The sequence below is a fragment of the Hemiscyllium ocellatum genome, chromosome 33 (assembly GCF_020745735.1).
Source record: "Hemiscyllium ocellatum isolate sHemOce1 chromosome 33, sHemOce1.pat.X.cur, whole genome shotgun sequence".
Lineage (NCBI taxonomy): Eukaryota > Metazoa > Chordata > Chondrichthyes > Orectolobiformes > Hemiscylliidae > Hemiscyllium > Hemiscyllium ocellatum.
The window spans coordinates 22,346,248-22,373,083 of NC_083433.1; the positions used below are offsets into that span (position 1 = coordinate 22,346,248).

Below are 26,836 nucleotides of genomic sequence, written 5' to 3' on the forward strand. Positions count from 1 at the left end.
AATTGAAACCACCCGAAGTATGCTGCAATTTTCAAGGTTGTGCTCTGTCACTAATGAGTTGAAATCTCATTTGAATAATAAAAATAGTAAACTAGATAACATTTCATGAAGGGTCATCAGATTAAAGTATTAATATTGTTTCTCCATAGAAACTTCCAGATCTGTTGAGTATTTCTCACGTTTTAAAAATCATAGAATTGTTGCAGCTGAATAAAGGCTGGATAGGGTAAACAGAAAATGTCTTTTCCCTGGGGAGAGTCCAAGACTAGAGGGCATCACTTTAAGGTGAGGGGGGAAAGATATAAAAGGGACCTCAGGGGCAGAGGGTGGTGAATGTATGGGATGAGGTGCCAGAGGAAGTGGTGGGGGCTGGTAAATTACAGCATTTAAAAGGCATCTGGGTGTATATATGAATAGAAGGATTTAGAGGGATATGGATCAAATGCTGGCAAGTGGAACAAGATGAGGTGAGGTTACCTGGCCGGCCCGGACAACTTGAACCAAAGGGTCTGTTTTCTTGCTGTATAGCTATATGACTCTATGACCTGATTTCCAGCATCTGCACTTTATTTCTTTATTTGTATCTAATTTCAATAATCTGGTTGGCCACAGGACAGTAATGCTGCTTTCTTTGACTGGTAGAGATGCATTCACTAGATGTAGCCCAAGTAACCTTATTTTTAGCAGAGAGGAAAAAATGTGGAAGGACAATTGTGATAGGGAATTCATTAGTATGGGGAACAGATAGCTGGTCACAGTTGTGACTCCAGGATGGTGTACTATCTGCAGAGTGTCAGGATCAAGGATACAGTTGAATGACAGCCACATGCTCTGGATTGGGAGGGTGAACAATCAGTGATTGTGGACCATGTTGGGACCAATGACCTAGGAAGAAAGATAAACTAGGTCCTGCAAATGGACTTCAGGGAATTGGATAGAAAATTGAAAAGTGTGACTGCAAATATAATAATTTCTACATAAGAATGTGGCTGGAGGGATGATGCAAGATAGAGGACTTTAGATTTCAGAGGGATTAGAGCAGTTTTTGGATGAGATAGGAATTGTCCAAGTTGGACGGGTTACATCTATATAGAAATGGGACGAATATCCTTTGGGAACTTGTGCTGATTGCTTGCCTTTAAACTAGATTGGCAGGAGCCAGGGATCCTAACTAATATCTCAGAGGAGAGAGGAACAAATTGAATAACAAGTTAAAACAAGAAGCAAGTCTGGAAGTCAGATAAGACAGGCTGGATAAGAAGGAAGTGAGTCAAACAAGACTAAATGGAATATATTTTAATGCAAGGAGCCTGAGGAATAACAGATGTTGATCAAGGAATCAATTACAAAAGTGACGAGGGATAATATCTTGGAAAGATTATGAAATGAGGCCAAATTGTTGAAGTAAAGAAAAAAAAGAGGTAAACCACTTTGGGTATAGACTGACCCAAACTGTCAGGGTGAGATAGAGAATTAAGTATGTGACCAAATCTTAGAAGTCTAGGAATAACAAAACTAATAGGGGGTTTTAACTGCCTAAATATTAACTGGGATAATTTTAGTGTGCAAAGTAGGGAGGGAGAGGGCGGACAACATTCTTAAACTGCATCCAGGATTTAACAATTTAACAAGTACGTCGTGCAATAAGGAAGAGTGCAATTCTGGAGATGAGCCCTTGCAAGTGGAGGAAGTCACCTCAGAGAGCATGTGTTTGCTCATAGAGTTCCGGTTGGAATACCACATTTCTAGGAATTCTCGTGGATGTTTCTATTTGGCTTGTCCTAGGATGGATGTGTTTCCTCAGTGGAAGTGGTGTCTTCCACATCTGTAAGTAAGGATACTAGTGAGAGTGGGTGATGTCTATTTGTGGCTAGTTGATGTTCATGTATCCTGGTGGCTAGTTTTCTGCCTGTTTGTCCAATGTAGTGTGTGTTACAGTTCTTGTAAGGTATTTTGTAAATGACATTAGTTTTGCTTGTCTATATAGGGTCTTTCAAGTTCATTAGCTGCTGTTTTAGGGTGTTGGTGGGTTTATGGGCAACCATGATGCCAAGAGGTATGGGTAGTCTGGCAGTCATTTCTGAGATGTCTTTGATTAAGGGGAGAATGGCTAGGGTTTCTGAGCGTGTTTTATCTGCTTGTTTGGGTTTGTTGCTGAGAAATTGGCAGACTGTGTTCATTGGGTACCTGTTTTTTTTAATACATTGTAGAGGTGATTTTCCTTTGCTCTTTGTAATTCCTCCGTGCTGCAGTGTGTGGTGGCTCATTGAAATAATGTTCTAATACAGCTTCGTTTGTGGGTGTTGGGATGATTGCTTCAGTAGTTTAGTATTTGGTCCCTGTGTGTTGTTTTCCTGTAGATACTAGTTTGAAGTTCCACATTGGCTGTACGCTCTACTGCAACATCTAGGAAGGGCAATTTGTTGTTTTCCTCCCTGTTAGTGAATTTTATGCCAATAACAGTATTATTGATGGTCTTGAAGGTTTCCTCTAATCTGTTTTGATTAGTGATGACAAAGGTGTCATCCACTTAGTGGTCCCAAAGTTTGGGTTGGATGCTTGGTGCATTGACCTTCTGTGGTGTAAGTATGGTGTAGTGGGATGCTCTTTGGAGAGTCAGTGTGAACTTGATGGGTTGAATGTCTGGTCTCCACACTATAGGGATCCAAGGGAGATATAATGAGAGTGAGATAGTGTGCTCTGCCTTAAATACTTTTATACAAAGTCTTGACAGAAATAACGTGTTGAATGGGCTCCTAGGTAATAACTATTTGGGATGTTCTCTGCCATTTGGGTCAGGTGGTGGTGTGACTAATTCCACAACTTTCTGGCCTTGGTGCATTGACTGCAATTTAGTTTGTGATCACAGTACCTAAAAAATTGTAATTCACTGTTGCTGATTTCTTACACTACAGAAAAATGAATTCAATTTGCTGATGGTCACTACATTAAAAATAACGACTGTTTGTTTGTTAAATGAAGTTTTTTTTGTTCCCTTCCTTCTCCTCCCCCTCAGAAATGCTACTGGAGCGATATGTTCACCGGCCGACTGCGTTCGGAGATTCCATGTGCTCTGGTAAGGACAAATTCTATCACATTAACTCCAAGTTACAAAACTCACTAAGTGAAGGAGACGGATATTGTTGATGAATATTGAGTTCTTGAAGCAACAATAGTGAAAAATTAGTGTTGTTATTAGAAAATAGTTGGACTGTTTTTCTTGAAGCTGAAAACAGCAGTAACTTTCCATTATTGGTCATAGTCCTGGAAAAAAACTTACATTCATCCTTGAAGTCTAAATTAGCCATTGTTGTATGCTATGTCAGCTGTGTGTACTGCCTTCAAGGTAGTGTAATAACTTGCTTTGGGATCCTTGATGGTGACTTCCAAACTTCTGACACTTCATCTAGAAGGACAAAGACTTTGGAACACCACCAAATATTTGTGAACCACCATGACTTGGAAATAGAGAGAAAGAATACCTTAGTTTCTGTCCTAAAAGGACAACTCCTAACTTTTAAATAGTACCCCCTAGTTGACTGACCCATTGGAGGAAGCATAATTTCTGCATCCACGTTGTCAAGACTATTCAGGATCTTTTAGACTTTAATTAAGTCACACTTCACTCCTCCTCTTCGCACTAGTAAAAACAGCCCAGTCCTCCCAACCCTTCTTCATGAGAAAACTCTGTCAATTTAGTAAAACACCTTTGAACTATTTCTAACCATTGTAGTTTTACAATCTGTTGGGACCTTTGCTGAGTCTTGGGAAAAATGCAAGATTGCACCTATGCATCTGCTATTTCTGCCATACATCTTATAGGATGTCAGAGCCAGGTGATTTAGCATTCTTCAGTTTTCTTCACGATGGGCCGAAGGGCCTGTTCCTGTACTGCACTGACAATTCTTCTAGCTGCCAAACCCCCACCCTGGCCCAGATTGCTGGTTCTGATGGGTTTGATGTCAGTTGTGATGGTCCATTGCTGATGGTGTCACCTGGGTGAGAAAGACATCATATTCCTTCTCCTCCTCCTTCTGACACTCCAGGCACTTGCTTGTTGTAGCATTCATGAGAGCTTCTCAAGATATCTGTGCTCCATTTCTAACCTCTTATTTTTTGTTTCTTAATTCTAACAAGATATTGCTGGGTGATGCACTGATGAGTGCAGGAGCTCAACTGACACTACTGGATCTAAGTGACAATGCATTTGGACCAGATGGAGTTCGGAGCATTGAAATCTTATTGAAGAGTGAAGTGTGTTACACATTGCAGGAGCTACGTCTGAATAACTGTGGCATGGGAATTGGCGGTGGACAGGTATTTGTTTTTGAATGTCCTGTAATTTGGTTTGTTTACCCAGTATATGTGAAGAGGGGCTTTGAGGTTCTTGTGTGGTGGTAATGTTCCTCGGTGGAGTCCCAGGCACAAGTCCCACCTGAATAAGAGGTATGTAATAGTATCACTGAATAGGTTAGAAAATGTTTATAGGAACGGGCCATTCAGCTAATTTGGGCCTGCTTTGCTGCTCAATTAGATTATGTAGCTGCGTGCCACTTTCTCTCTCAATCCTTGATTTTGTAATTAGACTTCAGAAAACTGTCACTTTCCATCTTGAACATGCTCACTAGGCTTCCATGGCACTCTGAAGTAGAAAATTCCAAAGATTCAATTCCCCCTGGAGTGAAGAAATCCTTCCTCCTCTTGATCTTAAATAGCCTACCCCTTATGCAGAGATTTTGTCCCCTGGTTTCAGACTCATCAGCCAGGGAAATATCAAGTTGGAGTAAAAATAAAACTGCAGATGCTGGAATCCAAACTGCAGGAGGCTGGAAGAACGCAGTAGGCCAGGCAGCATCAGGAGGTGGATGCTGGCTGGCTTGTTGTGTTCTTCCAGCCTCCTGCTTCTCTACTAGTGAAACATTAATAACAATCAGTCATCCTTAGATCAGTTTTTAGCTGTGTTTTGCTTTCTGCTTGTTAACCAGTTCTAAATCCATAATTTTTATTTCCCCCAATCTCATTTAATTTAACAAATATTCTATGTGGGATCAAAAACAATCTGAAAATTCAATTGCACTTTGCCTACTGATGTTCCTTTTTCAATTTTGTAAGTAACATCAAACTCCCAAGTTTGTCATGTGATTTTCCTTTCATAAGTCCATGTTGTCCCTGCTCAGTTTTACCATTCCTTCTTAAATGTCCAATTTTCACATTCTTTACACTTTGATTCTAACATTTTCCCTGTTATTGATGTTCGATTGTAGATCTTCTCTTTTCCTCCTCCTTCCTCTCGATCATAGTAGGATCGTGTTAGTCGCTTTCCAAGCGGCTAAGTGCCAATTTATGTAAGAACTGATATAGAGTGTATCACCTATCCAATGGGGTCATTGTAAGCAACCTCCCACATTCCAACATTTTAGTAGGAGTGGCAGATGCTGCCAGACCTGCTGAGATTTTCCAGATTCCAGCATCCGCAGTAATTTTGCTTTTTTGGTTTTAGATTCCAGCATCTGCAGTAATTTGCTTTTTTAAATTATTATTATTTTAGTAGGAGTCACTGGGTAATGATCAGCAGAAGGAATTCAGTTTTTAAAACCTTTGTTCTTTACTATACAGGGGTTTAATAACAATTGTACCCATACTTGTTGCAGTGATTAGTAGAGTCAGACTTGGAGTTTGGCTCTTTCTCTTTCACAAAATGTAGTACATAATGTAAAACAAAATTAGATTAATTTCTTTACTAGGGATATTAGTGTTTGACGGAGTTACTATGTTAATTCTCTGCCACAGAACCCCAGAAAGTGGCCGGTTTTATTTTTAAAATCAACTCAAATATAAATTAAAATAGGAAATGTGGGATATTTAAGATGAAGCTTCTCCAAGAATAATGGAGGCAAAGAGTGCATTCTTGTGTACTCTACAGTTGGCATTACTATGACATCAGGCCATGGGCATTCACAGTTCTTAGTGAAGTTTATCCATTATCAAAAGCTGCTTCTCCCTACGATTACCCAGAGAGAGCATATAAATTAACATTCAAAATGATGTTTGGCATTTGCACATTTAAGTACTAAGTGGCCTAGTTACAGTATGTAGTTGGGTAACCAGACAAAGCGAGTCCGTGTCAAGCAGTTTTGCTATCAGGGATTTCTATGTGTAACGTTCTGGATTTATTGTCCTTTATTCATGCTGAACTATCAGGACAATTTTTTTCAACTTATGTTTTGATTAAGTAAGTATTGGAGAGGGATTTTAAAGAGGAGTCTGAGTCCTGTGTTCAGGGTGCAAATCTGTCTTTATTTAGAGCTCCTTAACCACATGTGAGACAAACCAGAGACCACTCCAAATTTGGCTTTTAGGTGGGGTCCCATTGTCCTCTTAGTTACAATTCAGATCTGAGGTCAGTGACACTCTACCTTTCCCAATCAAGAACAGGATATTTGTACATACCATGTTACAGTGGTTACATGCAACATTGACATCAGTGCTTGCCACACCCCATTTGAACTACACATCCAATACTGTGAATACACGATCAATGATGGACAACTTCATGGTCCACCTTGAGTCCTCCCATCATCTCGTGATTTTTGCCAGACTCCCTATCACCTGTCCTTGGGCTGTTGTGATTATTGACCATATTCCAATACTCCATTGTGCCTCTTCCTAGGCATTGGCCAGCCGTGACATACACTTATTACTAATGACTTTTCAAATTTGGTCGTGCAGTTCATTTCCCTTGCTGATCTTGGTCCAGAAGATTAAAAAGGTTATTAATTTCTATCAATTATAATATTTATACTATCCTTTCTACCCCCCCACACTACGTTATTTGTCTCTTCGTACTCTTTTGAGGTTATATTATTTATACCTTTTTCTAGTCCTGATCTTGCTGATGGAGAAAAAAGTTTCTTCAAGGGTGTTTGTTGATACTAGTCTCTGCATCCAATGCTAACTGCCTTCAGAAGTTTAATTCCCCAATATTTAGTAAATTTAAATTTCTATTCTTGTACAAATATGAGTCTACTCTTAAAAATGTAAATATAGTTATTTAAAAAGCTTCATCTCAGGTAGGTCAAGCTTTCCCTAAAAATCAAAAATCTCAAATCTAGTTTTCATCTGAGCTGCCTTGTCAGTCTTACTGTTTCATTCTAGTCTCATCTTAAGAGTTAGTCATTTTGTTGTCTGTTTGTGAAGGCCATGATTTTGAGTAACGTGAAAAACTACATCGGCTGAAATTTTCTTTGTCTGTGTCAGTTTAACCAAAAACCTTAGTAGCCATTGTCATATTTAGCCATGGGCAATTATAATATTAAGTATGCACTGATATTTTATAAGTTGGCTCCTGTTTGTACTATGTCCTCTGTTTTATTGCAGATTCTTGCTGCTGCACTTAGTGAATGCCACCGTCTGTCAAGTGCTCTGGGAAAGCCAATGGCACTGAAAGTTTTTATTGCTGGGAGGAATCGTCTGGAGAATGAAGGTGCAATTGCACTGGCTGATGCTTTTAAGGTAAAAACCTGCATGAAATGGTGTGGAAGAATTTATGCTAATGCTGTTGCACTGGAAATTGGACAGGATGCTGGGAGCAGTCAGTTTAATGGAGCATTGGGATACTAGCTCAATCCTCGAATTCTTGATTGCTGAATCCTTAGAACATGAATCGATGTTAAGGTACAGCCCCACAGGTGGTAGTTTGAGGAGAGACAACATAATGGCCTTTCCTTGCCATTTTGGTCTGATGCTCAATGATTTGCTACCAGTAAATCCCATAGTCTTTGGGAAAATTCTTGGTGAAGGCTTTGATCCTGCAAGTTGTTGTTTAGAGGATGAAAGTATTGTAGCATTGAAAACAGAACATTCAGCTGTCTGCTGGATCTCGATGATAAATCAAATTGATTGGATCCAATGTGGCAATCACTTTTTTTGTGCTACCCTCCAGTCTGATATTCTTTTGACATGGCATTTAACTGACTGTTGTTTCACCCATTCTGTAACCACATAGCCATTGCTTCATTCAGCTCACTGGGCTTCACCTTTGCTAACCAATTTATTTGGGGCACTTGAACAAATGTCTTCTGAATTTTGACACTTGCATCAACTGCACTACCTTTGGCAATATTATTGAGTTTTTCAAATAAATAACACACGTTATCAGCTTCTCGCACATCTGGCTGTCATTTATTACAGCATATTCATCAAAATTACTTTCTTGTTGGATCATACTGTCTAGAGGTTTCTGACCACCAGCGTTCGGCTGACTGACCTTAGTTACCTTGTTCACCATGTTCACTTGTTTTTAATGCGAATATAGTTTGGAATTCTTTAGTCCTTTTGGATCCACTTGCGTATGTTACTTAACAATTATTCTAGCCAACAAGCCAACGTTATTAGGACTTTGGTTCAAGTCCCAAAATGGCAGATTGTGAAATTTGAATTCCATTTTTTAAAAAAAAAAGGTCTGGAGTTTAAAAAAAAACTAGTATGATGATGACCACACATTCACTACTGATTGTCATAAAAATCCATCTGGTTTTCTAATGCCTTTTAGGGAAGGACAACTGTCACTACTGAATTTAACTTGCATATAACTCTAGACCCACAGCAATGTGGTTGATTCTTAACTACCCTCTGATCAGTCAGGGATGGGCAATAAACGTGGGCCTAGCCAGTGATGTCCACATCCCAAGAATAATTATTTAAAAATCCAAGATTGTAACTGAAGCTTCCACTATTTCTGCCTCCATTCCCTCATAACTTAGATTTGTGTCCTCTTTGAGTGCTGAAGAAGGGCTTATGCCCAAAACGTCGATTCTCCTGTTCCTTTGATGCTGCCTGACTTCCTGCTGCGCTTTTCCAGCAACACATTTTTAAGCTCCTCTTGAGTGCTGCCAACTGTTCCAAGTAGAATAACAGTTGAGCCTAAAGTTTTTTTTTCTGTTACTTTTTTTCCCTCCCGCAACTTCATCTTTTCATGTGGAGACGTTGATTATTAAAATGTAGCCTAGTTTTAGTCAATGCCAGACTTCCCACAATTGATTGCTTCCTAATGAGCCCATGAGGTGGCATTCAATATTTGCAATGGTCAGGGAATTGTCACCTGTCCCCACAACCTTTTGTTTCCTTCTGTCGCCTTCTCTGATTTGCTCCTCGCTCCATTTCATTAATTCTTATTTAACTGAGGAGGAACTTTCCAAATGGAAAGTACTGAGATTATTTGTGTATTGAAAAGTTTCTTTCAATACATAAGAAACAAACAGGCAAAAGTAGACATTGGGTCACTTCAAACTGATGCTGGAAGCCTAGTGATAGGAGATAAGGAAATAGCAGGAGAACCTTAACAAGTACTTTGCGTCAGTCTTCACAGTGGAAGACATGAGTAATATCCCAACAAATTAAAGGGAGTCAGGGGTTGACTTGAGTATGGTTGCCATTACTAAAGAGAGAGTGCTAGAAAAGCTCAAAGGTTTTAAAATTGATAAATCTCCTGGCCCCAATGGGATACATCCTAGAGTTCTGAGGGAGGTGGCTGAGGAAATAGCGGAAGCATTGGTTGAGATCTTTCAAAAGTCACTGGAGTCAGGGAAAGTCCCGGATGATTGGAAGATCGCTGTTGTAACCTACTTGTTCAAGAAAGGATCTAGTCAAAAGATGAAAAATTATAGGCCAATTAGCCTAACCTCGGTTGTTGGTAAAATTCTAGAATCCATCATTAAGGATGAGGTTTCTAAATTCTTGGAAGAGCAGAGTTGGATTAGAACAAGTCAACGTGGATTTAGTAAGGGGAGGTCGTGCCTGATGTGGTCTATCTAGACTTCCAAAAGGCCTTTGATAAGGTGCCACACGGGAGGCTGCTGAGCAAGGTGAGGACCCATGGTGTTCGAGGTGAGCTACTGGTATGGATTGAGGATTGGCTGTCTGACAGAAGGCAGAGAGTTGGGATAAAAGATTCTTTTTCGGATTGGTAGCCGGTGACCAGCGGTGTTCTGCAGGGTTCAGTGTTGGGGCCACAGCTGTTCACATTATATATTAATGATCTGGATGAAGGAACTGGGGGCATTCTAGCGAAGTTTGCCGATGATACGAAGTTAGGTGGACAGGCAGGTAGTACTGAGGAAGTGGGGAGGCTGCAGAAGGATCTGAACAGTTTGGGAGAGTGGTCCAGGGAATAACTGATGGAATTCAATATGAGCAAATGCGAGGTCTTGCACTTTGTAAAAAAGAATACAAGCATGGATTACTTTCTACACGGTGAGAAAATTCGTAAAGCCAAAGTACAAAGGGATCTGGGAGTGCTAGTCAAGGATTCTCTAAAGGTAAACATGCAGGTTGAGTCCGTGATTAAGAAAGCGAATGCAGTGTTGTCATTTATCTCAAGAGAGTTGGAATATAAAAGCACCGTTGTGCTACTGAGACTTTATAAAGCTCTGGTTAGGCCCCATTTGGAGTACTGTGTCCAGTTTTGGGCCCCACACCTCAGGAAGGACATACTGGCACTGGAGTGTGTCCAGCAGAGATTCACATGGATAATCCCTGGAATGGTAGGTCTAACATACGACGAATGGCTGAGGATCCTGGGATTGTATTCATTGGAGTTTAGAAGATTAAGGGGAGATGTAATAGAAATTTACAAGATAATAAATGGCTTGGAAAGGGTGGACGCTAAGAAATTGTTTCTGTTAGGCGAGGAGACTAGGACCCGTGGACACAGCCTGAGAATTAGAGGGGGGCAATTCAAAACAGAACTGCGGAGACATTTCTTCAGCCAGAGAGTGGTGGGCCTGTGAAATTCATTGCCGCAGAGTGCAGTGGAGGCCGAGATGCTAAATGTCTTCAAGGCAGAGATTGATAACTTCTTGATGTCACAAGGAATTAAGGGCTACGGGGAGAATGCTGGTAAGTGGAGTTGAAATGCCCATCAGCCGTGCTTGAATGGCGGAGTGGACTCGATGGGCCGAATGGCCGTACTTCCACTCCTATGTCTTATGGTCTTATACCCCTAGCTAAGATCAATTTACTCAGCACAAAGTGGGAATTGAGCCATAGACTGGCAGATTTCCTTCAGATGAATCCCCCAGAATCAAACCTTGTAAAGTCATCTAATGAAGGTGTTGTGATTTTTTTTAACTTAGTCTTATATGAAAACTACATGTGTTACCTTTCTTTTCAGCCACAGAGAGGGTTCATTTCTCTTAAATCATGGAATACTTTGCAGATGCTTTTCTTGGTGTTAAAGGTCCGTCAAGTATATACTAGGATAGTCCCTGAGTTCAAGTCCCACCTGCTTCAGAGGCATGTCATAATATATCTAAGCAGGTTGATGAGAAAATATCTGAATTAGGGCAGTTTGAGCATTCAGCGAAAGAAGGATTCAATGGTCTGGAACGTCTTTCCCTGTTGCAAGTCGCACCGTTTCTGTGTATCTGCAAACTGATAGCAGATTTTTTGTTTATTTAAAGGCCACATTCCCATTTTTGTTCATGTGGTAAATGATGACATGTTGACAATATTAAACTGACCACTTTAAATGCTTCTTAAATTGAATGCACGGGTGACGAAGGGGGAGAGATAAACTGAAGGAAACCAGAAGAATGAAACCTCTTTGTTTAGTCCATAGGAACTCTAGAGGAGGTACACATGACCCAAAACGGAATAAACCATCCAGGTATTACGGCTTTGGCTAAGGCATTCACTGAAAACCAGCACCTCAGGGTCATAAACCTTAATGATAACACCTTCACAGAGAAAGGAGCTGTTGCCATGGCTGAGGTAAGAGGCTGAGGCAGATGCTGATTTTCGTTCTCTACCTTTCTCTTTTAAGCTAGGCTCAAGTAGGAATCTCTTGACGCTGGCAGTTATATACACATTCATTCGATGTTTAACTGGCATTTCCCATTGTGTTTATAGACGCTAAAGTCGCTCCATAACATTGAAGTCATAAATTTTGGAGATTGTCTCGTACGGTCAGAAGGAGCTGTAGCGATTGCTGAAGCAGTAAAGTCTGGATTGCAGAATCTCAAGGTTTGTGATAAATTTTCAGGTTCTTTTTATCTATTATTCTACTACCCACACCTCCAATCCTCTGATTCACCTGCCAGTACCAATTGCTTTACTGGATTGTTGCAAGACACTAGGAAATTTAATATCCGTTCCTTTTGCACCTCTAGCCTCGGAGTTGCTGAACACTTCTTAAAATTTGATTATATGACATAGGCACTGCTGTCTAGGCCAGCAATGATTGCACATACCTTTTTTTTAAAACCTTGGAGAAAGTGAGCTTTCTTGAACCTGTTCTTGGGGTTTCAGAGGGGCATGGTTTGGGTGAATAGTCAAGGTCTGTTAGGAAAGGAGTTAATGTTTCCACAAACAAAGATTTGGTCAGCTGTTCTGAAGTTTGTGTCGGTGTCAATATTTGTCTAATAATATTGCTGAAATCTCCCTTTTGAATGGTTTACTATATTAATAGTGTTATAAATTTAGGTGATTTTTATAGAAGGTTTGGCAGATATTGCTAGTAGAAAATTGAATTGCTACAAATAAAAACAGAAGAGAAAGTGACTTGTGAATGTATTACAGACTGGATGGAGCTTTGTCATACTGAAATGTCTTCTGATTCTAATGCTTGATTTGCAAAGATACTGAGATCGCTGTCTTATGGAGAGCTAGTTCCTGAGTGAAAGGAATTATTTTGAAAAAAGCAGATTGTTGGGATGTAGAATGATAACTGTGATAACATGGCTGTGTCTCAAGGATCTTCAACATAGTGATTTGCTGGTGCAGGCACTTAAAATCCAGACAGGCCCTTGTCAAAATGAGTGGAAGTAAAACCATTAATGCCATTATTGTTTAATCATTCTTAGAAAAGCATTTGCCAATCCTTCAGCTGTGAATTCATGAAAATATGGAGGAGAAAATAGAAGTGCTTTTTATCAAACTACTCCCACCGATGTTGAAAGGAAGGTGAAGCCAAGTGTTTCTTTCCCATTATAAGTTGTCTAAGCATTCCCTTAAAAGCTGCTACCTGAGTTCAGTTTAATTTATGCAGTTTAACTAAAAGGTTATGGGTTCACATTTCAGCAGTGTATTAACTGGACACTTCAATACAATGCGGAAAAAGCTGTTAGCCTTTGGAATTCTCTTTCCCTAGATAGCAGTGGAGGCTCGTCATAAACACATATTCAGGGCTGAATTAGACAGGCTGTTGAATGACAAGATAGTCTAGCATTGTGGGGGGCAGGCAGAAAAGTAGAGTGAAGGCCCCAAAAAGATCAATCATGATATTGAATGAGCTCAGTAATTGAATAGCCTATTTGTGTCCCTCTTTCTTACATTCTTAAGTAAGCATGCTAGCTGAAAATTCAAACTGGAACCCACGTTGTGGCCTTTATTGGGTCATATATAACATTATTAAAATCACACAGCACCTGGTTACAGGCCAACAAGTCCTGGTGTTGTGTGGTTTTGAACTTTGTCCTCTCCAGTCCGACACCGACACCTCCATATCATATATAACATTGACACAGATGTTGAAATTGACATGACCTTAAAAGAAGTTCCTGTTTTGTCAGTGTATTGAATATAGGAGTGGTGGGGGGGGGGTGGGGTGGGGGGGGGGTCTTGTGGGTGTACAGGACATTGGTCAGGCCACTTTTGGAATACTGTATGCTGTATACTGTTGTGGGCGGCACGGTGGCACAGTGGTTAGCACTGCTGCCTCACAGCGCCTGAGACCCGGGTTCAATTCCTGACTCAGGCGACTGACTGTGTGGAGTTTGCACGTTCTCCCAGTGTCTGCGTGGGTTTCCTCCGGGTGCTCCGGTTTCCTCCCACAGTCCAAAGATGTGCGGGTCAGGTGAATTGGCCTTGCTAAATTGTCCGTAGTGTTAGGTTAGGGGTATGGGTGGGTTGCGCTTTGGCGGGTCGGTGAGGACTTGTTGGGCTGAAGGGCCTGTTTCCACACTGTAAGTAATCTAATCTTTTGTGGTCTCCCTGCTTTAGGAGGGATATTGTGACAGTTGAAAGGGTTCAGAAAAGATTTACAAGGATGTTGCCAGAGTTGGACAGTTTAGAGGCTGAAAGGCTGGGGCTATTTTCCCTATAGTGTCTGAAGCTGAGAAGACTAGCTTCTAGAGGCTTATAAAATCATGAGGGGCATGGTTCGGGTCAATAGCCAAGGTCATCTTCCTAGAGTGGGCAGTCTAAAACTAGAGGGTATAGGTTTAAGATGAGAGGGAAAAGATTTAACAGGAACCTGAGGTACAATGTTTATATATAGAGGTGGTGTGCGTATGGGCTTAAAAATGTGTTGCTGGAAAAGCGCAGCAGGTCAGGCAGCATCAAAGGAACAGGAGAATCGATGTTTCGGGCATAAGCCCTCCTGAAGAAAGGCTTATGCCTGAAACGTCGATTCTCCTGTTCCTTTGATGCTGCCTGACTTGCTGCGCTTTTCAAGCAACACATTTTTAAACTCTGATCTCCAGCATCTGCAGTCCTCACTTTCTGCTGGTATGTGTATGGAATGAGCTACCAGAGGAAGTGGTGGAGGCTGGTACAATTACAGCATTTAAAAGGCATCTGGATGGGTAATTGAATAGGAAAGGTTTAGAGGGATATGGGTCAGATGCTAGCAAATGGGACTGGATTAATTTAAGATATCTAGTCAGTGTGGATGTGTTGGACCAAAGGGTTTGTTTCCATGCTGTACAATTCTATGACTCCCTAAGTTGATCAAGAGCAAATTGGGCCAAGTCTTCTGGCCCAATTTCTGTCCTATTTGTTTGAAATAGGGCATAACGAAAGGTTCGTGCTAATCTCACACCCAAAATGAGACTCTTCAGTCTCTTGACCACTTATAACTCACCCATTTTGCCAACCTGTAGGTTCAAACTGAGTTTTTACAATACAGCTTGATGTTGCCCTCCTGCACGTGTTTCCAACAATATTCATTGCATCCAGTCAGAAGCAGAAACCTCCCCGTCTCTTACAGCTAGCAATGTCTATTCGTATTTTGCCAGCACTTTAAATGAGATCAGCTAAGAAGAAAGAATTGCTAACCTTTTAGAGACCAGAAATCACCTCACAGGTCTTTTGACTCAATACTTTTAAACATTTTTACAATATTGAGGGCAGCCTGTTTTGGAAGTTCACGATTTTTTCCCCGCTTTGGAGAGCTCTGTTACGTGGAAATAATAGCCCTTTGGACCAACATAGCTGCTGTTGCTTGTGCTTCTCATCTTTCTTTATTTCACCTCATTGGGATATCCTTCTATTATTTTTAATGCCACTGATTAACTGGGTTTGTGTCCATAGGAACTTAACCTTTCATTCGGAGAGATCCGGAAGAATGCTGCAATCATGGTAGCTGAAGCTGTGGAGCATAAATACTTGCTGGAGAAACTTGATCTAAACGGTACATGTGATTTCTGATTTGTTTTTTCAGTTCTGCACTCTTCAAGTTAAGATCGGTGTGTTTGTTATTATACACTTTGAAAACCATGATTTGAGGAGGATGGATATAAAAGTTAGTTGACAATTTTCAGTATAGTTTAAGGAAAATTTATGTTTCAATGAAAGGAAAGTTAAGTTTCTACATAAATTATATTTGCAGATTTTTTTTTCAAGTTGACTGTTTGTAGAAATGCTTGATTCTGTTGTGACGCCCTGAACCGAGATGCATTATTATTGCATCAGCTGGAGATGCCGATTGCTCTGCACCTAGGGAAAACTGTTTCAGAAGACATTGGATCCAGGCTCTCAAATATTTTTAAGTTGAAAGTAAATTCTTGTAAGATGGGGTATCTGAGATTATCGAGGGTAGATGGGGAATTTGAAATTTAGAATGTGAACAGCTCATGGGGCGACACGGTGACTCAGTGATTAGCACTGCTGCCTTGCAGCACCAAGGACTAAGGGTTTGATCAGCTTTGGATGACTATCTATGTGGAGTTTGTACATTCTCTCTGCGTCTGGGTGCACAGTTTCTTCCCACAGTCCAAAGATGAGCAGGGTAGGTGGAATGGTCATGCTAAATTGCCCATTGTGTTCAGGGATGTGTAGGTTTAGTGGATTAACTATGGGAAATGCAGGATTACAGGGATAGGGTAAGGGGTGGGTCTGGGTGAGGTGCTCTTTAGAGGGTAAGAGTGGACTCAATGGGCTGTATGGGCTGTTTCCACGTTAGGCATTCTGTGATTCTAAGAACAGCTATGATTTTATTGAAAGGAGTAGTAGTTTTGGACTGAATGGCTGCTCCCTGCTCCTAATTGGTATGTTGTATATTCTACTTGGCTGGTGATTTGGTAATCCCAGTTCATCTTATTGCTGATTTGAGAGCAAGGCCAGTTTCTTTAATCAATACTGTCTTGCCCTTCAGAAGCCTATTTAGATTAAATACTTAAGAATGTACAAAATTATGGAGTCTGAAATCATTGCTTTAGATTAACTAGTCTGAAGAACGAATGGTCTAAACTGCTTAGTGACATACTTCTCTGAAGAGGTGACCATATACAGAATAACCTCTATAATGCAATTGAGATGGTTGGGAACCGATTTGTTGGGGTATTCCGAAATTCAGGTAATTGACATTCATAAATCCAATTTTGTTCATTGTTGTTGTTATTATTATTATTATTATCATCTATTTGCCCAGTTTCTTTTACTGGGCACCCAGTAAAAGAGTGTTGATTTTATTCAGTATCTGAAAGGTTCTCAGTGCAATACTAAAGATCTGAAGATCAAGTTTGTTCACTGAATTTTACAAAAGTTTAAGAAACTTCAGATGTCTTGCACAAGATGAAGCTGTCAGAGTGTGAGCTAATATAATCTAGAAGTCATGTTTGAGGGCTACAGTTGACCTTTTAACTGAGCTAAAGAGAAAACACTCAATCATAATCCCAGGTCCTATCTGGGAAAATGTCCTCTTGTGTATTTGTCAGTTGAAAATTGTAGCAGGCTTGATTGTTATCTGTGCAATTAAAATAATGTCTTCACTTGTGTGAAGGTGAAATGATGATGGATTTGATTAGCTCAGTTGGTTTTATTGCTAGAATGTGGGGCAGAATCACACAAATAGTGCAGTTTTGATCATTCTCCTTGTTCTGATCATTCATGGAGGCCTCTCTCTTGCCTCACATTTGACCCTGAGAGATGACCCACGAGCATGTCAAACAGTTGCCTCACTCCAGAGAGGTCCTCAGTGGACTTAAAAGGTAAAGTCACGATAGCCCTACTGGACCAGAGACTGCTTTCTCATTAGAGATGACTGATGGGGGTTTAAACTGAATGTCGCCGTGCCTCAAGCAAGGGGAGAAGTTGATAAGGAAAGTCCTTGATAACTTCAACTAGTGCAGAAGTTGAACCCATGTTACTCTGCATCACAAACCAGCGTGTTTTAGTTATAATGGAAACTAGAGAAATGTAGGATCCTCATATTAGAGCAAGCAACATTGAGTGGGGCCAGGTGCAGCAGAGTTGGTGAATCTGAAATAAAAACAATGCTGAAAGCATTCAGAACATGAGGTAAAATCTGTGGAGAGCAAAACAGTTATTGATTGTTTCTTAGAACTTGAACATAAGAGGTTGTCTTAAGACTGCATTCAGGAGCAGGCAGCGGTAAACTGACATGGGAATAATGGCAAATCATTACTGGGGACCAAGTGCCCATCTGGGACTGACCATCAAAGCTTGTACAGGTATTTGAATTTAAACCCATTGAAAGAAAATGTTTTTCACCTAGGTAACTGTCTTGGTGAGGAAGGCTGTGACCAATTGAAGGAAATTATGGACAGTTTCAACAAGCATGATGTGCTGGGTTCTCTCAGGTAAATTTCACACCAAATCTTGTTGATTCGTGAGTAATACGCGACTTTTTCTTTTGTGACCTTTTGGTGACATATAAACTGGAGGGGGCCCAATATCTTGGTGGCCAGGTTTGCTAGTGCTACAAGAGAGCGTTTAAACTAGACTGGCAGTTGGGGGACTGGGGGGGGTGGGGGGGGGGGGGGGGGTGGGGGAGAGAGAGGTGGTGCAGGGAGGTGGCGCAGGGGCGCAGTGGTAATCCTCAATAGCAGGGATTGAAGTGCGAGGCTGGAAGGAGTAACAGTAATCAGAAATAGGCTGAAGAGCCAGGTCAGGCTGAAACACGACAGGGAGCAAGAAATGCCTGTTGCATTAAATTGCATCTATTTCAATGCAAGAGGGCTGATAGGTAAGGCTGATGAGCTCCAGGCATGGATAGGTAGGTGGGGACTGGGATATTATAGCCATTACAGAAACATGGTTAAGTGAGGGACAGGACTGGCAGCTTTATGTACCAGGGTACAAGTGCTTTAGGTGGGGCAGAGGTAGTGGCAAGAAGGGAGGGTAGTTACATTTTTGATTAAGGCGATTATCACAGCAGCAATTGGATGAAGAATCATCCAGTGAGACTTTGTGGGTGGAACTAAGAAATAAGGGGATGGTGATGTTATTGGGATTGTACTATAGGGCCCCAAATGGTCAATGGGAATTAGAGGCTTGCAGGAGCAATAGGGTTGTCATGTTAGGGTATTTTAATATTCCTAACATAAACTGGGGATGCCAGAACGTTAAAGGCTTAAATGAGGTGGAATTTAACTGCGTTTAGGAAAGTTTTCTCAAGCAGTATATAGAAGGTCCCACTCAGGAAAGGGCAAAACCCGCCCTACTCTTGGGGAATTATGGCAGGACAGATGACAGAGGTGACACTTTGGAACCAGTGAATATCGTTCTATTAATTTTAAAATAGTATGGAGAGGGACAAAACTGATCCACAGGTTCAGGTTCTAAACTGGGGCAAAGCCAAATATGATGAAATTAAACAAGAGCTTGCAGGGGCTGATATGGAGTTGTTTGTTAACAGACAAAGGGGCCTCCGGCAAGTGGGAGGCCTTTAAAAGTGAAATAGCTAGAGTTCAAGGTCTATATATTCCTGAGGGTGAAAGGCAATATTGACAGAAATAGGGAACCTTCAAGCAATTGTTGAGGCTTTGACCAGAAAAGAGGAGGAGGCATGGCACCATTACAGGCAGCTAGGATCAAGGGAATCCCTGGAGGTATATAAGGGATACAGGAGTTTACTTGTCTTGGCTGAGAAGATTGTGTGAATGCAGTGAGGTTATTTAAGTATATTAAAGGAAAAAGAATAACTAGAGAGAGAATAGGATCCCTTAGGTGCCAAAGTGGACATGTAACTGTAGAACTGAAGGGGATGGGTGAGGTCCTCGATGAATATTTCTCCTGTGTTTACCATGGAGGAAGACATGAAGACTTGGGGAAGTTAATGGTGATACCTTGGGGATAGTCCATACCACAGTCGAAGTGTTGGATGTATTATAATGTATGAAGGTGAATAACCTCCTGGTCCTGAGCAGATATATCCAAGAACACTGCAACAGGATAGAGAAGGAATTGTAGGGACCCTGGCTGATATTTTTGCATTGCCGATAGCCACGGGTGAAGTCCCAGAAAACTGGAGGGTGGGGAATGTTGTGTCCTTATTCAAGGAGGGCTGCAAAGCAAAGCGTGAGAACTATAGACCGGTAAGCCTCACATATTTAGTAGGTAAGTTACTTCAGAAGATTTTGAGAGTTAAGGTATATGTGTATTTGGAAAGATAGGGTTTGATTAAGAATAGTCAGCATGGCTTTGTGGAAGGGAGATCATGCTTCACAAAGTTGTTGGAGTTCTTTGAAGTGACCAGGAAGGTGGTTGAGGGCAAGGTGTTAGATGTAATCAAGTTGAATTTCAATAAGGCCTTTGATAGGTTCCACATGGTAGGCTGCTGTGGAAAGTTTAAATCTCATGGAATTCAGGGAGAGCTGGCAAATTGGATACACAATAGCGAAGGATGCTTGTCAGAGTGAAGGCCTGTGACTAGTAGAGTGCCACTGGGATCAGTGCTGGGCCCATTTCTGTTCATTATCAGTGATTTGGATGAGAACGTACAAGGTATGATTAGCAAGTTTGCAGATTACACTAAAATAGGCGGTATTGTAACAGTGAGGAAGATTATCAGAAATTGCAGTAGGATCTTGATCAGTTGGGGAAATGGGCCGAGAAATGACAAATGGGAATTTAATGTGGATAAGTGTGAGGTCTTGCATTTTAGAAAGTCAAATCAAGGTAGGAGTTTCATGGTGAATGGTAGGGCCTTTAGGAGTGCAGTGGAACAGAGGGATCTTGGAGTTCAGGTTCACAGTTCTGAAAGTGGAGTCACAGGTAGATAGGGCAGTGAAGAAGGCCTGACTGCCCTTCATCAGTCAGGGCATTGAGTATAGAAGTTGGGAGGTTATGTTGCTGTTTTACAGAACATTGGTGAAGCCATACTTGGACTATTGTGTTCAGTTTTTGTCACCTTGTTATAGGAAGGATGTTATTAAATGGAAAGAATGCAGAAGAAATTTACAAGGAATTTGCCTGAATTCAATGGTTTGAGTTATGGGGAGAGGTTGGACAAGCTAGGACTTTTTATTTTAGAGCATAGGGGACTGAGAGGGGACATCTTTATAGAGATGTATAAGATCATGAGAGGCTTGGATAAGGTGAATGCACAGTCTTTTTTTTCCCCCCAGAGTTGGAGAATTGAAGACTAGAGGTCACAAGTTTAAGGTTAAAGGGGAAAGAATACAAGGGAACCTGAGGGGCACTTTTTTAACAGACAGTGGTACGCATGAGCTGCTAGCAAAAGTGGTTGAGGTGGGTACATTAATAACATTTAAAAGGCATTTGGACAAAGACATGGATAGGAAAAGATTAGAAGGATGTGGGTCAATGGGAGACAAATGGGGTTACAAATGATGGGCGTTTTTGGTTGGCATGGACCAGTTTGGGTCAATGGGACTATCTCTGTGCTGTAGGACTGTATGAAGATCTTCAATTTAGCCTCCAATTCAATAACCCTGAATAAAGGAGTTATAGTTCTAGAAATTTACTACAGTTGATTACCTTTGACCACTTCTGGCTCCATAAGTTTCCCACATTTAGTAGTTGCAATACAATGCTTGTCCAACCATCATCCATGTGTTAATTAGTTTGAGTTTATTAATAAATTATATTAGTTACATGAGATTAATTGCTTTTGCAGTTTGCTGTATTAATACTAAATTCATAACGTGCTACATCATCAGATTGGATACGGTATGCTGTCGACAATATAGTGTGACTGTAAATATGATGTAATTATCAATTTGGTCCAAAATTGTTCTTTGGGGGCAAATACTGCAGGCTCCTGGGCTAAAGGTTAGAGCAGCCAATCTACCTGTCAACTGAGTATAAATCTTAAATGAGTATGTGGCATTGTCCCATCAAGCTCTTGCAGCCTGCTAAAGAATCTTTGTATCCAATTTTCCACCTCCAACTTAAAGGCTGAATTACAGGTTTTACTAGTGTTATAGCGAGTTCTATCTCTGGTGAGTATACATAAATTCTCACTGTGAACACTGTCAAATTACCTGACTGCAGGATAATACAACTCCGTCTCATTCTGTCCTGAGGCTCAGTCTGGAAATGTTAAAAATGAGCTACTGCTTTGTGACCATTTTAGTCTGGTCTGTCCCTTTATTTTTTGTAATATAGCTGGGCACTTTGGCCAGTGGGTTGCTGACTTAACTATGACAAAAATCATAAATATTAGGTGGGGGTGAGCAGAACAGGTTTGGTAAATTGGTGTGTTAAAGTAATGGAGGAATGACCCAATTCAGACTTTTTTTTTAAACAAAAAAATGTTCCTGAGGTGAGGGCATTGCCATTTTGTGCCTATTGCTGTTTATCTTCAAGGTAGTGGGAGCCATCTTATTCTTGCATAGCTTTCTGGACTATAAGTCCCTAACATGGTTACGGATCTGGAACCACATGTAAACCAGGTTCAGTGAGAATGTCAGGTTTCTTTCTCTAAAGGCTATTGGTTAACCATATTTGAGTTACCATAACCTGATACTTATAGGGTCACCATTAGAGATTTTTTTGTGCCAGATTTATTTAGTTAATTTAAATTTCCCAGCCGCCATGCTGAGCTTCACTGTTACAGACAGTGAAAAAGGTCCTTCACCAGTTGTGTCCATGCTAGTCAAAAACAGCTACTTAACTAATCCCATCATGCCTCCACATTATTAATTATGGTCTCTGAATTACAAGTCCAGTAACACAACCACTCTATGTCCATACCCGTAAACAAGCTTTGTTTTCATTTTATTCCTTTCAGTTATTCAAGCAGAATGTTTTTGTTTCAAGAAATGTTAATTTTGTTTTACTGTTAAGTGATGATGAAAGTGATGGAGATGAGGATGAAGAGGTGGAGGAGGAGGATGATGACGATGACGACTTGGAGGAGGAGGAGGAAGATGAAGACGAAGAAGCAGAAGATGACGGAGGTGGAGAAGAACAGGAGCAAGAGAAAACAACACGAGTTGATCAAGTGATAGTTGACACATCCGTGGTAAGTCTCCAGGAAATCAGAGTTTGGATTCCATCGACCTTCATAAAATTAGAAATGATGTCAATAAATTATGGAAGCAAAAGTGATAAAATACATGAGGCAAGAAAAACAAAGATGTAGGAAGTTCAAATGAACTGAACAAAAGGCTTATTGCTGAATTTGTATTCTATTATTGACATTTGATTTGGTGGAAATGCTTTTTCCAAAAACTTGTGTTTACTTTTGGAATTTTTTTTATTGTGGTGTTTCTTTATAGTTGTCCCAAATTTTATAGGCTACATGCCAGTAGATAACCAAAAGTGAAGTAAGTTCAACCTTTATGTAACCCAATGCTGCCATTTTTAGTTGGTTGTGTGTTTTCTTCCTGTCCATACATCTATTTCATGCTGACCCCTCAAGATACTTGAGCTTTCCTCCGATAATGAAGTAGTCCATGCCAAATTGCAGCAAGACTTGAATAATATCCGGGCCTTGATTGACAAGTGGCAAGTAACATTTGTACCACACAAGTGCTGGGTAATGAATATTTCCAACAAGAGAGGGAGAGTCTCACCATTATCCCTGAATATTCAATTGCATTTCCATCACTGAAACTTCACCAAGATCCTGAGATTACCACTGATCATAAACTGAACTGAACCATGGAAGTAGTGTGGGTACAAAAACAGGTTAGAGGCAAGGAATCTTGCAAGTAATTCACCTCTTGACTGCCCAAGATCAGTCCACCAGCTACAAGACACCGGTCAGGAGTGTAATGGAACACTATCCATTTACATGCACTATGCACATCCAGCAGCCCTCAAGCTTGACATCATTTAAGGACAAAACAGCCTGCTTGAATAGCACCACATTCACAATTATTCACTCCTTATACCATGAATGAGCAATGGCAGCTGTGTGTAATGTCTACAAGATGCACTGTAGGAATTCACCAAGGCTTTTAAGATTCCACCTTTTCCACTCACTATCCTGAGTTGTAAATATATTGCTGTTCCTTCATCGTCACATTATCAAAACACCAGTACACTCTTCCTGATGGTATTGTGCATCTATTTACAGCAAATGGACTGCAACAGTTCATGAAGGAGGCTCACCACCATCTTCTCAAAGGAATTTTCTGAATCAGTATGTGGATGTACTTACTAGAGAGAGTGCAAAACTTGACCTAATCTTGGGAAATAAGGCAGGGCAGGTGACTGCGGTGTCAGTGGGGGAGCACTTTGGGGCCAGCAACCATAATTCTATTCGTTTTAAAATAGTGATGGAAAAGGATAGACCAGATCTAAAAGTTGAAGTTCTAAACCGGAGAAAGACCAATTTTGACGGTATTAGGCAAGAACTTTCAAAAGCTGATTGGAGGCAGATGTTTGCAGGTAACGGGACGGCTGGAAAATGGGAAGCCTTCAGAAATGAGATAACAAAAATCCAGAGATATTATTTTCCTGTCAGGGTGAAAGGGAAGGCTTGTAGCTATAGGGAATGCTGGATGATTGAAAAAAATTGACAGTTTGGTTAAGAAAAAAAAGGAAGCATATGTCAGGTATAGACAGGATAGATTGAGTGAATCCTTAGAAGAGTAAAAAGGAAGTAGGAGTATACTTAAGAGGGAAATCTGGAGGTCAAAACGGGGACATAGCTTTGGAAAATAGAATTAAGGAGAATCCAAAGGGTTTTTACAAATACGTGAAGGACAAAAGGGTAACTAAGGAAAGAATAGGGCCCCCTCAAAGATCAGCAAGGTGGCCTTTGTGTGGAGCCACAGAAAATGGGGGAGATACTAAATGAATATTTTGCATCAGTATTTACTGTGGAAAAGGATATGGAAGATATAGACTGTAGGGAAATTGATCGTGACATCTTGCAAAATGTCCATATTACAGAGGAGGAAGTGCTGGATGTCTTGAAACAGTTAAAGGTGGATAAATCCCCAGGACCTGATCAGGTGTACCCGAGAACTCTGTGGGAAGCTAGAGAAGTGATTGCTGGGCCTCTTGCTGAGAGATTTGTATCATCGATAGTCACAGGTGAGGTACCGGAAGACTGGAGGTTGGCAAATGTGGTACCACTGTTTAAGAAGGGTGGTAAAGACAAGCCAGGGAACTATAGACCAGTGAGCCTGTCCTCAGTGGTGAGAAAGATGTTGGAGGGAATCCTGAGGGACAGGATGTACATGTATTTGGAAAGGCAAGGACTGCTTAGGGATAGTCAACATGGCTTTGTGCATGGGAAATCATGTCTCACGAACTTGATTGAGTTTTTTGAAGAAGTAACAAAGAAGATTGATGAGGGCAGAGCAGTAGATGTGATCTATATGGACTTCAGTAAGGCGTTCGACAAGGTTCCCCATGGGAGACTGATTAGCAAGGTTAGATCTCATGGAATACGGGGAGAACTAGCCATTTGGATACAGAACTGGCTCAAAGGTAGAAGACAGAGGGTGGTGGTGGAGGGTTGTTTTTCAGACTGGAGGCCTGTGACCAGTGGAGTGCCACAAGGATCAGTGCTGGACCCTCTACTTTTTGTCATTTACATAAATGATTTGGATGCGAGCATAAGAGGTACAATTAGTAAGTTTGCGGATGACACCAAAATTGGAGGTGTAGTGGACAGCAAAGAGGGTATGCTTTCATTTATTGGTCAGAGTACTGAATCCAGGAATTGGGAAGTCATGTTGTGGCTGTACGGGACATTGGTTAGGCCACTGTTGGAATATTGTGTGCAATTCTGGTCTCCTTCCTATCGAAAAGATATTGTGAAACTTGAAAGGGTTCAGAAAAGATTTACAAGGATGTTGGAGGGTTGGAGGATTTGAGCTGCAGGGAGAGGCTGAACAGGCTGGGGCTGTTTTCCCTAGAGTCAGAAGCTTGAGGGGTGACCTTATTGAGGTTTAGAAAATTGAGGGGCATGGATGGGGTAAATAGACAAAGTCTTTTCCCTGGGGTCAGGGACTCCAGAACTAGAGGACATAGGTTTAGGGTGAGAGGGAAAAGATATAAAAGAGACCTAAGGGGCAAAATTTTCACGCAGAGGGTGGTACGTGTATGGAATGAGCTACCAGAGGAAGTGATGGAGGCTAGTACAATTGCAACATTTAAGATGCATTTGGATGGGTATATGAATAGGAAGGGTTTGGAGGGATATGGGCCGGGTGCTGGCAGGTGGGACTAGATTGGATCGGGATATCTGGTCGGCACGGACAGGGTGGACTGAAGGGTCTGTCTGTATGCTGTACATCTCTATGACTCTATAACTGGGGATGGACAAAAATGCTGACCCAGCAAACAATTCACGCATCCTCTGATGGAATAATACAATGTTGGCTAGGTGTGATCGTGAAATAATGGTGCAAGTAATTCTTATTGCATGAAATAATTGTTTGTACAGCACCCTATTGTTCCACTGCACCTGCCAGTTGACATTTACTTCCATTACCTTGCAGAAAATGCCGAGCATTGGGGATAAAACGGGTTTTGATTCCTGCCTTGGGTCACCTACAATCCAATTAATCATGTAGTTTGAGGCAAGGAGTAGACGTTAAGACCAAAACACACACACAGTACCAATGGACCAAGTCTTTATTTCAGCTGTTCTTGTTTCAAGGGAATTTTAATACTCGGGTGCTGGTAGGTGGGACAAGATTGGGTTGGGATATCTAGTCGGCATGGACAAGTTGGGCTGAAGGCTCTGTTTCTGTGCTGTATATTTCTATGACTATGCCTGTGAGCTGCACCCTACTTGAACATTAATTGAATATGCTGTGAGATATCACAGGATGGCTGGTATGTGAAATGTGAATGCTATAACATGAGCCATTGTTCTTTTGATACTGGATCTGAGGTGAATTGTTGGATAAGAGCAACTGCAGTCTTTGACTTCTGCATCTGGTCGGGAAATTTTTGATGCTGACATTGTTAGATGTTTTTGAAAAAGTTATCTTCACTTGCTCACCAGAAAGGCACAATCTCGAATATTGAGTCAGTTATGGATGAGACAGTAGCCAAAAGAATTGAGATTAACTAAATGTTTGGCTAAAGACAAAAGCAATGCTGAAGAAACCCAGCAGATCTGGAAGCATCTGTCGAGAGAACAGCTAATGTTTCAAGTCCGGTGACCTTTGCCAGAACTGATGAATTTCTGATCAATTTTGGCGCAAAGTCCCTGCACTTGATGCTGCTGTGTTTCTTCAGCACACTTGTTTGATTTCCAGCATCTGCAGTTCTTTGTGTTTATTTTAGTTAGAGATGGCTTGTAAAGACCATGATAAAGATAGCAAAGGAAGCAGAAATGTTTAGGGAGAAATTCCAAAGCATTGGAGCGAAGTGACTGAAGGCACAAGATTTAATACTGAAGTAAAGACCAGACTTGGAGTAGTGCAGAATTGTAGGA

General features: G+C 41.0%; 1 protein-coding gene across 3 annotated transcripts in view; it reads left to right on the plus strand.

The window, feature by feature from the left end:
* rangap1b (Ran GTPase activating protein 1b) overlaps window positions 1-26,836 on the plus strand; it is a 59,374-nt gene that overhangs the window by 17,480 nt on the left and 15,058 nt on the right. For all 3 annotated transcript variants that reach the window (XM_060849278.1, XM_060849280.1, XM_060849279.1), the window contains 8 exons: window positions 3,017-3,076; window positions 4,138-4,317; window positions 7,378-7,512; window positions 11,611-11,769; window positions 11,908-12,021; window positions 15,310-15,409; window positions 17,735-17,819; window positions 22,273-22,450. In XM_060849278.1, coding sequence (XP_060705261.1) covers window positions 3,017-3,076; window positions 4,138-4,317; window positions 7,378-7,512; window positions 11,611-11,769; window positions 11,908-12,021; window positions 15,310-15,409; window positions 17,735-17,819; window positions 22,273-22,450 — 1,011 coding nt within the window. The remainder of the gene's footprint in view (window positions 1-3,016; window positions 3,077-4,137; window positions 4,318-7,377; window positions 7,513-11,610; window positions 11,770-11,907; window positions 12,022-15,309; window positions 15,410-17,734; window positions 17,820-22,272; window positions 22,451-26,836) is intronic.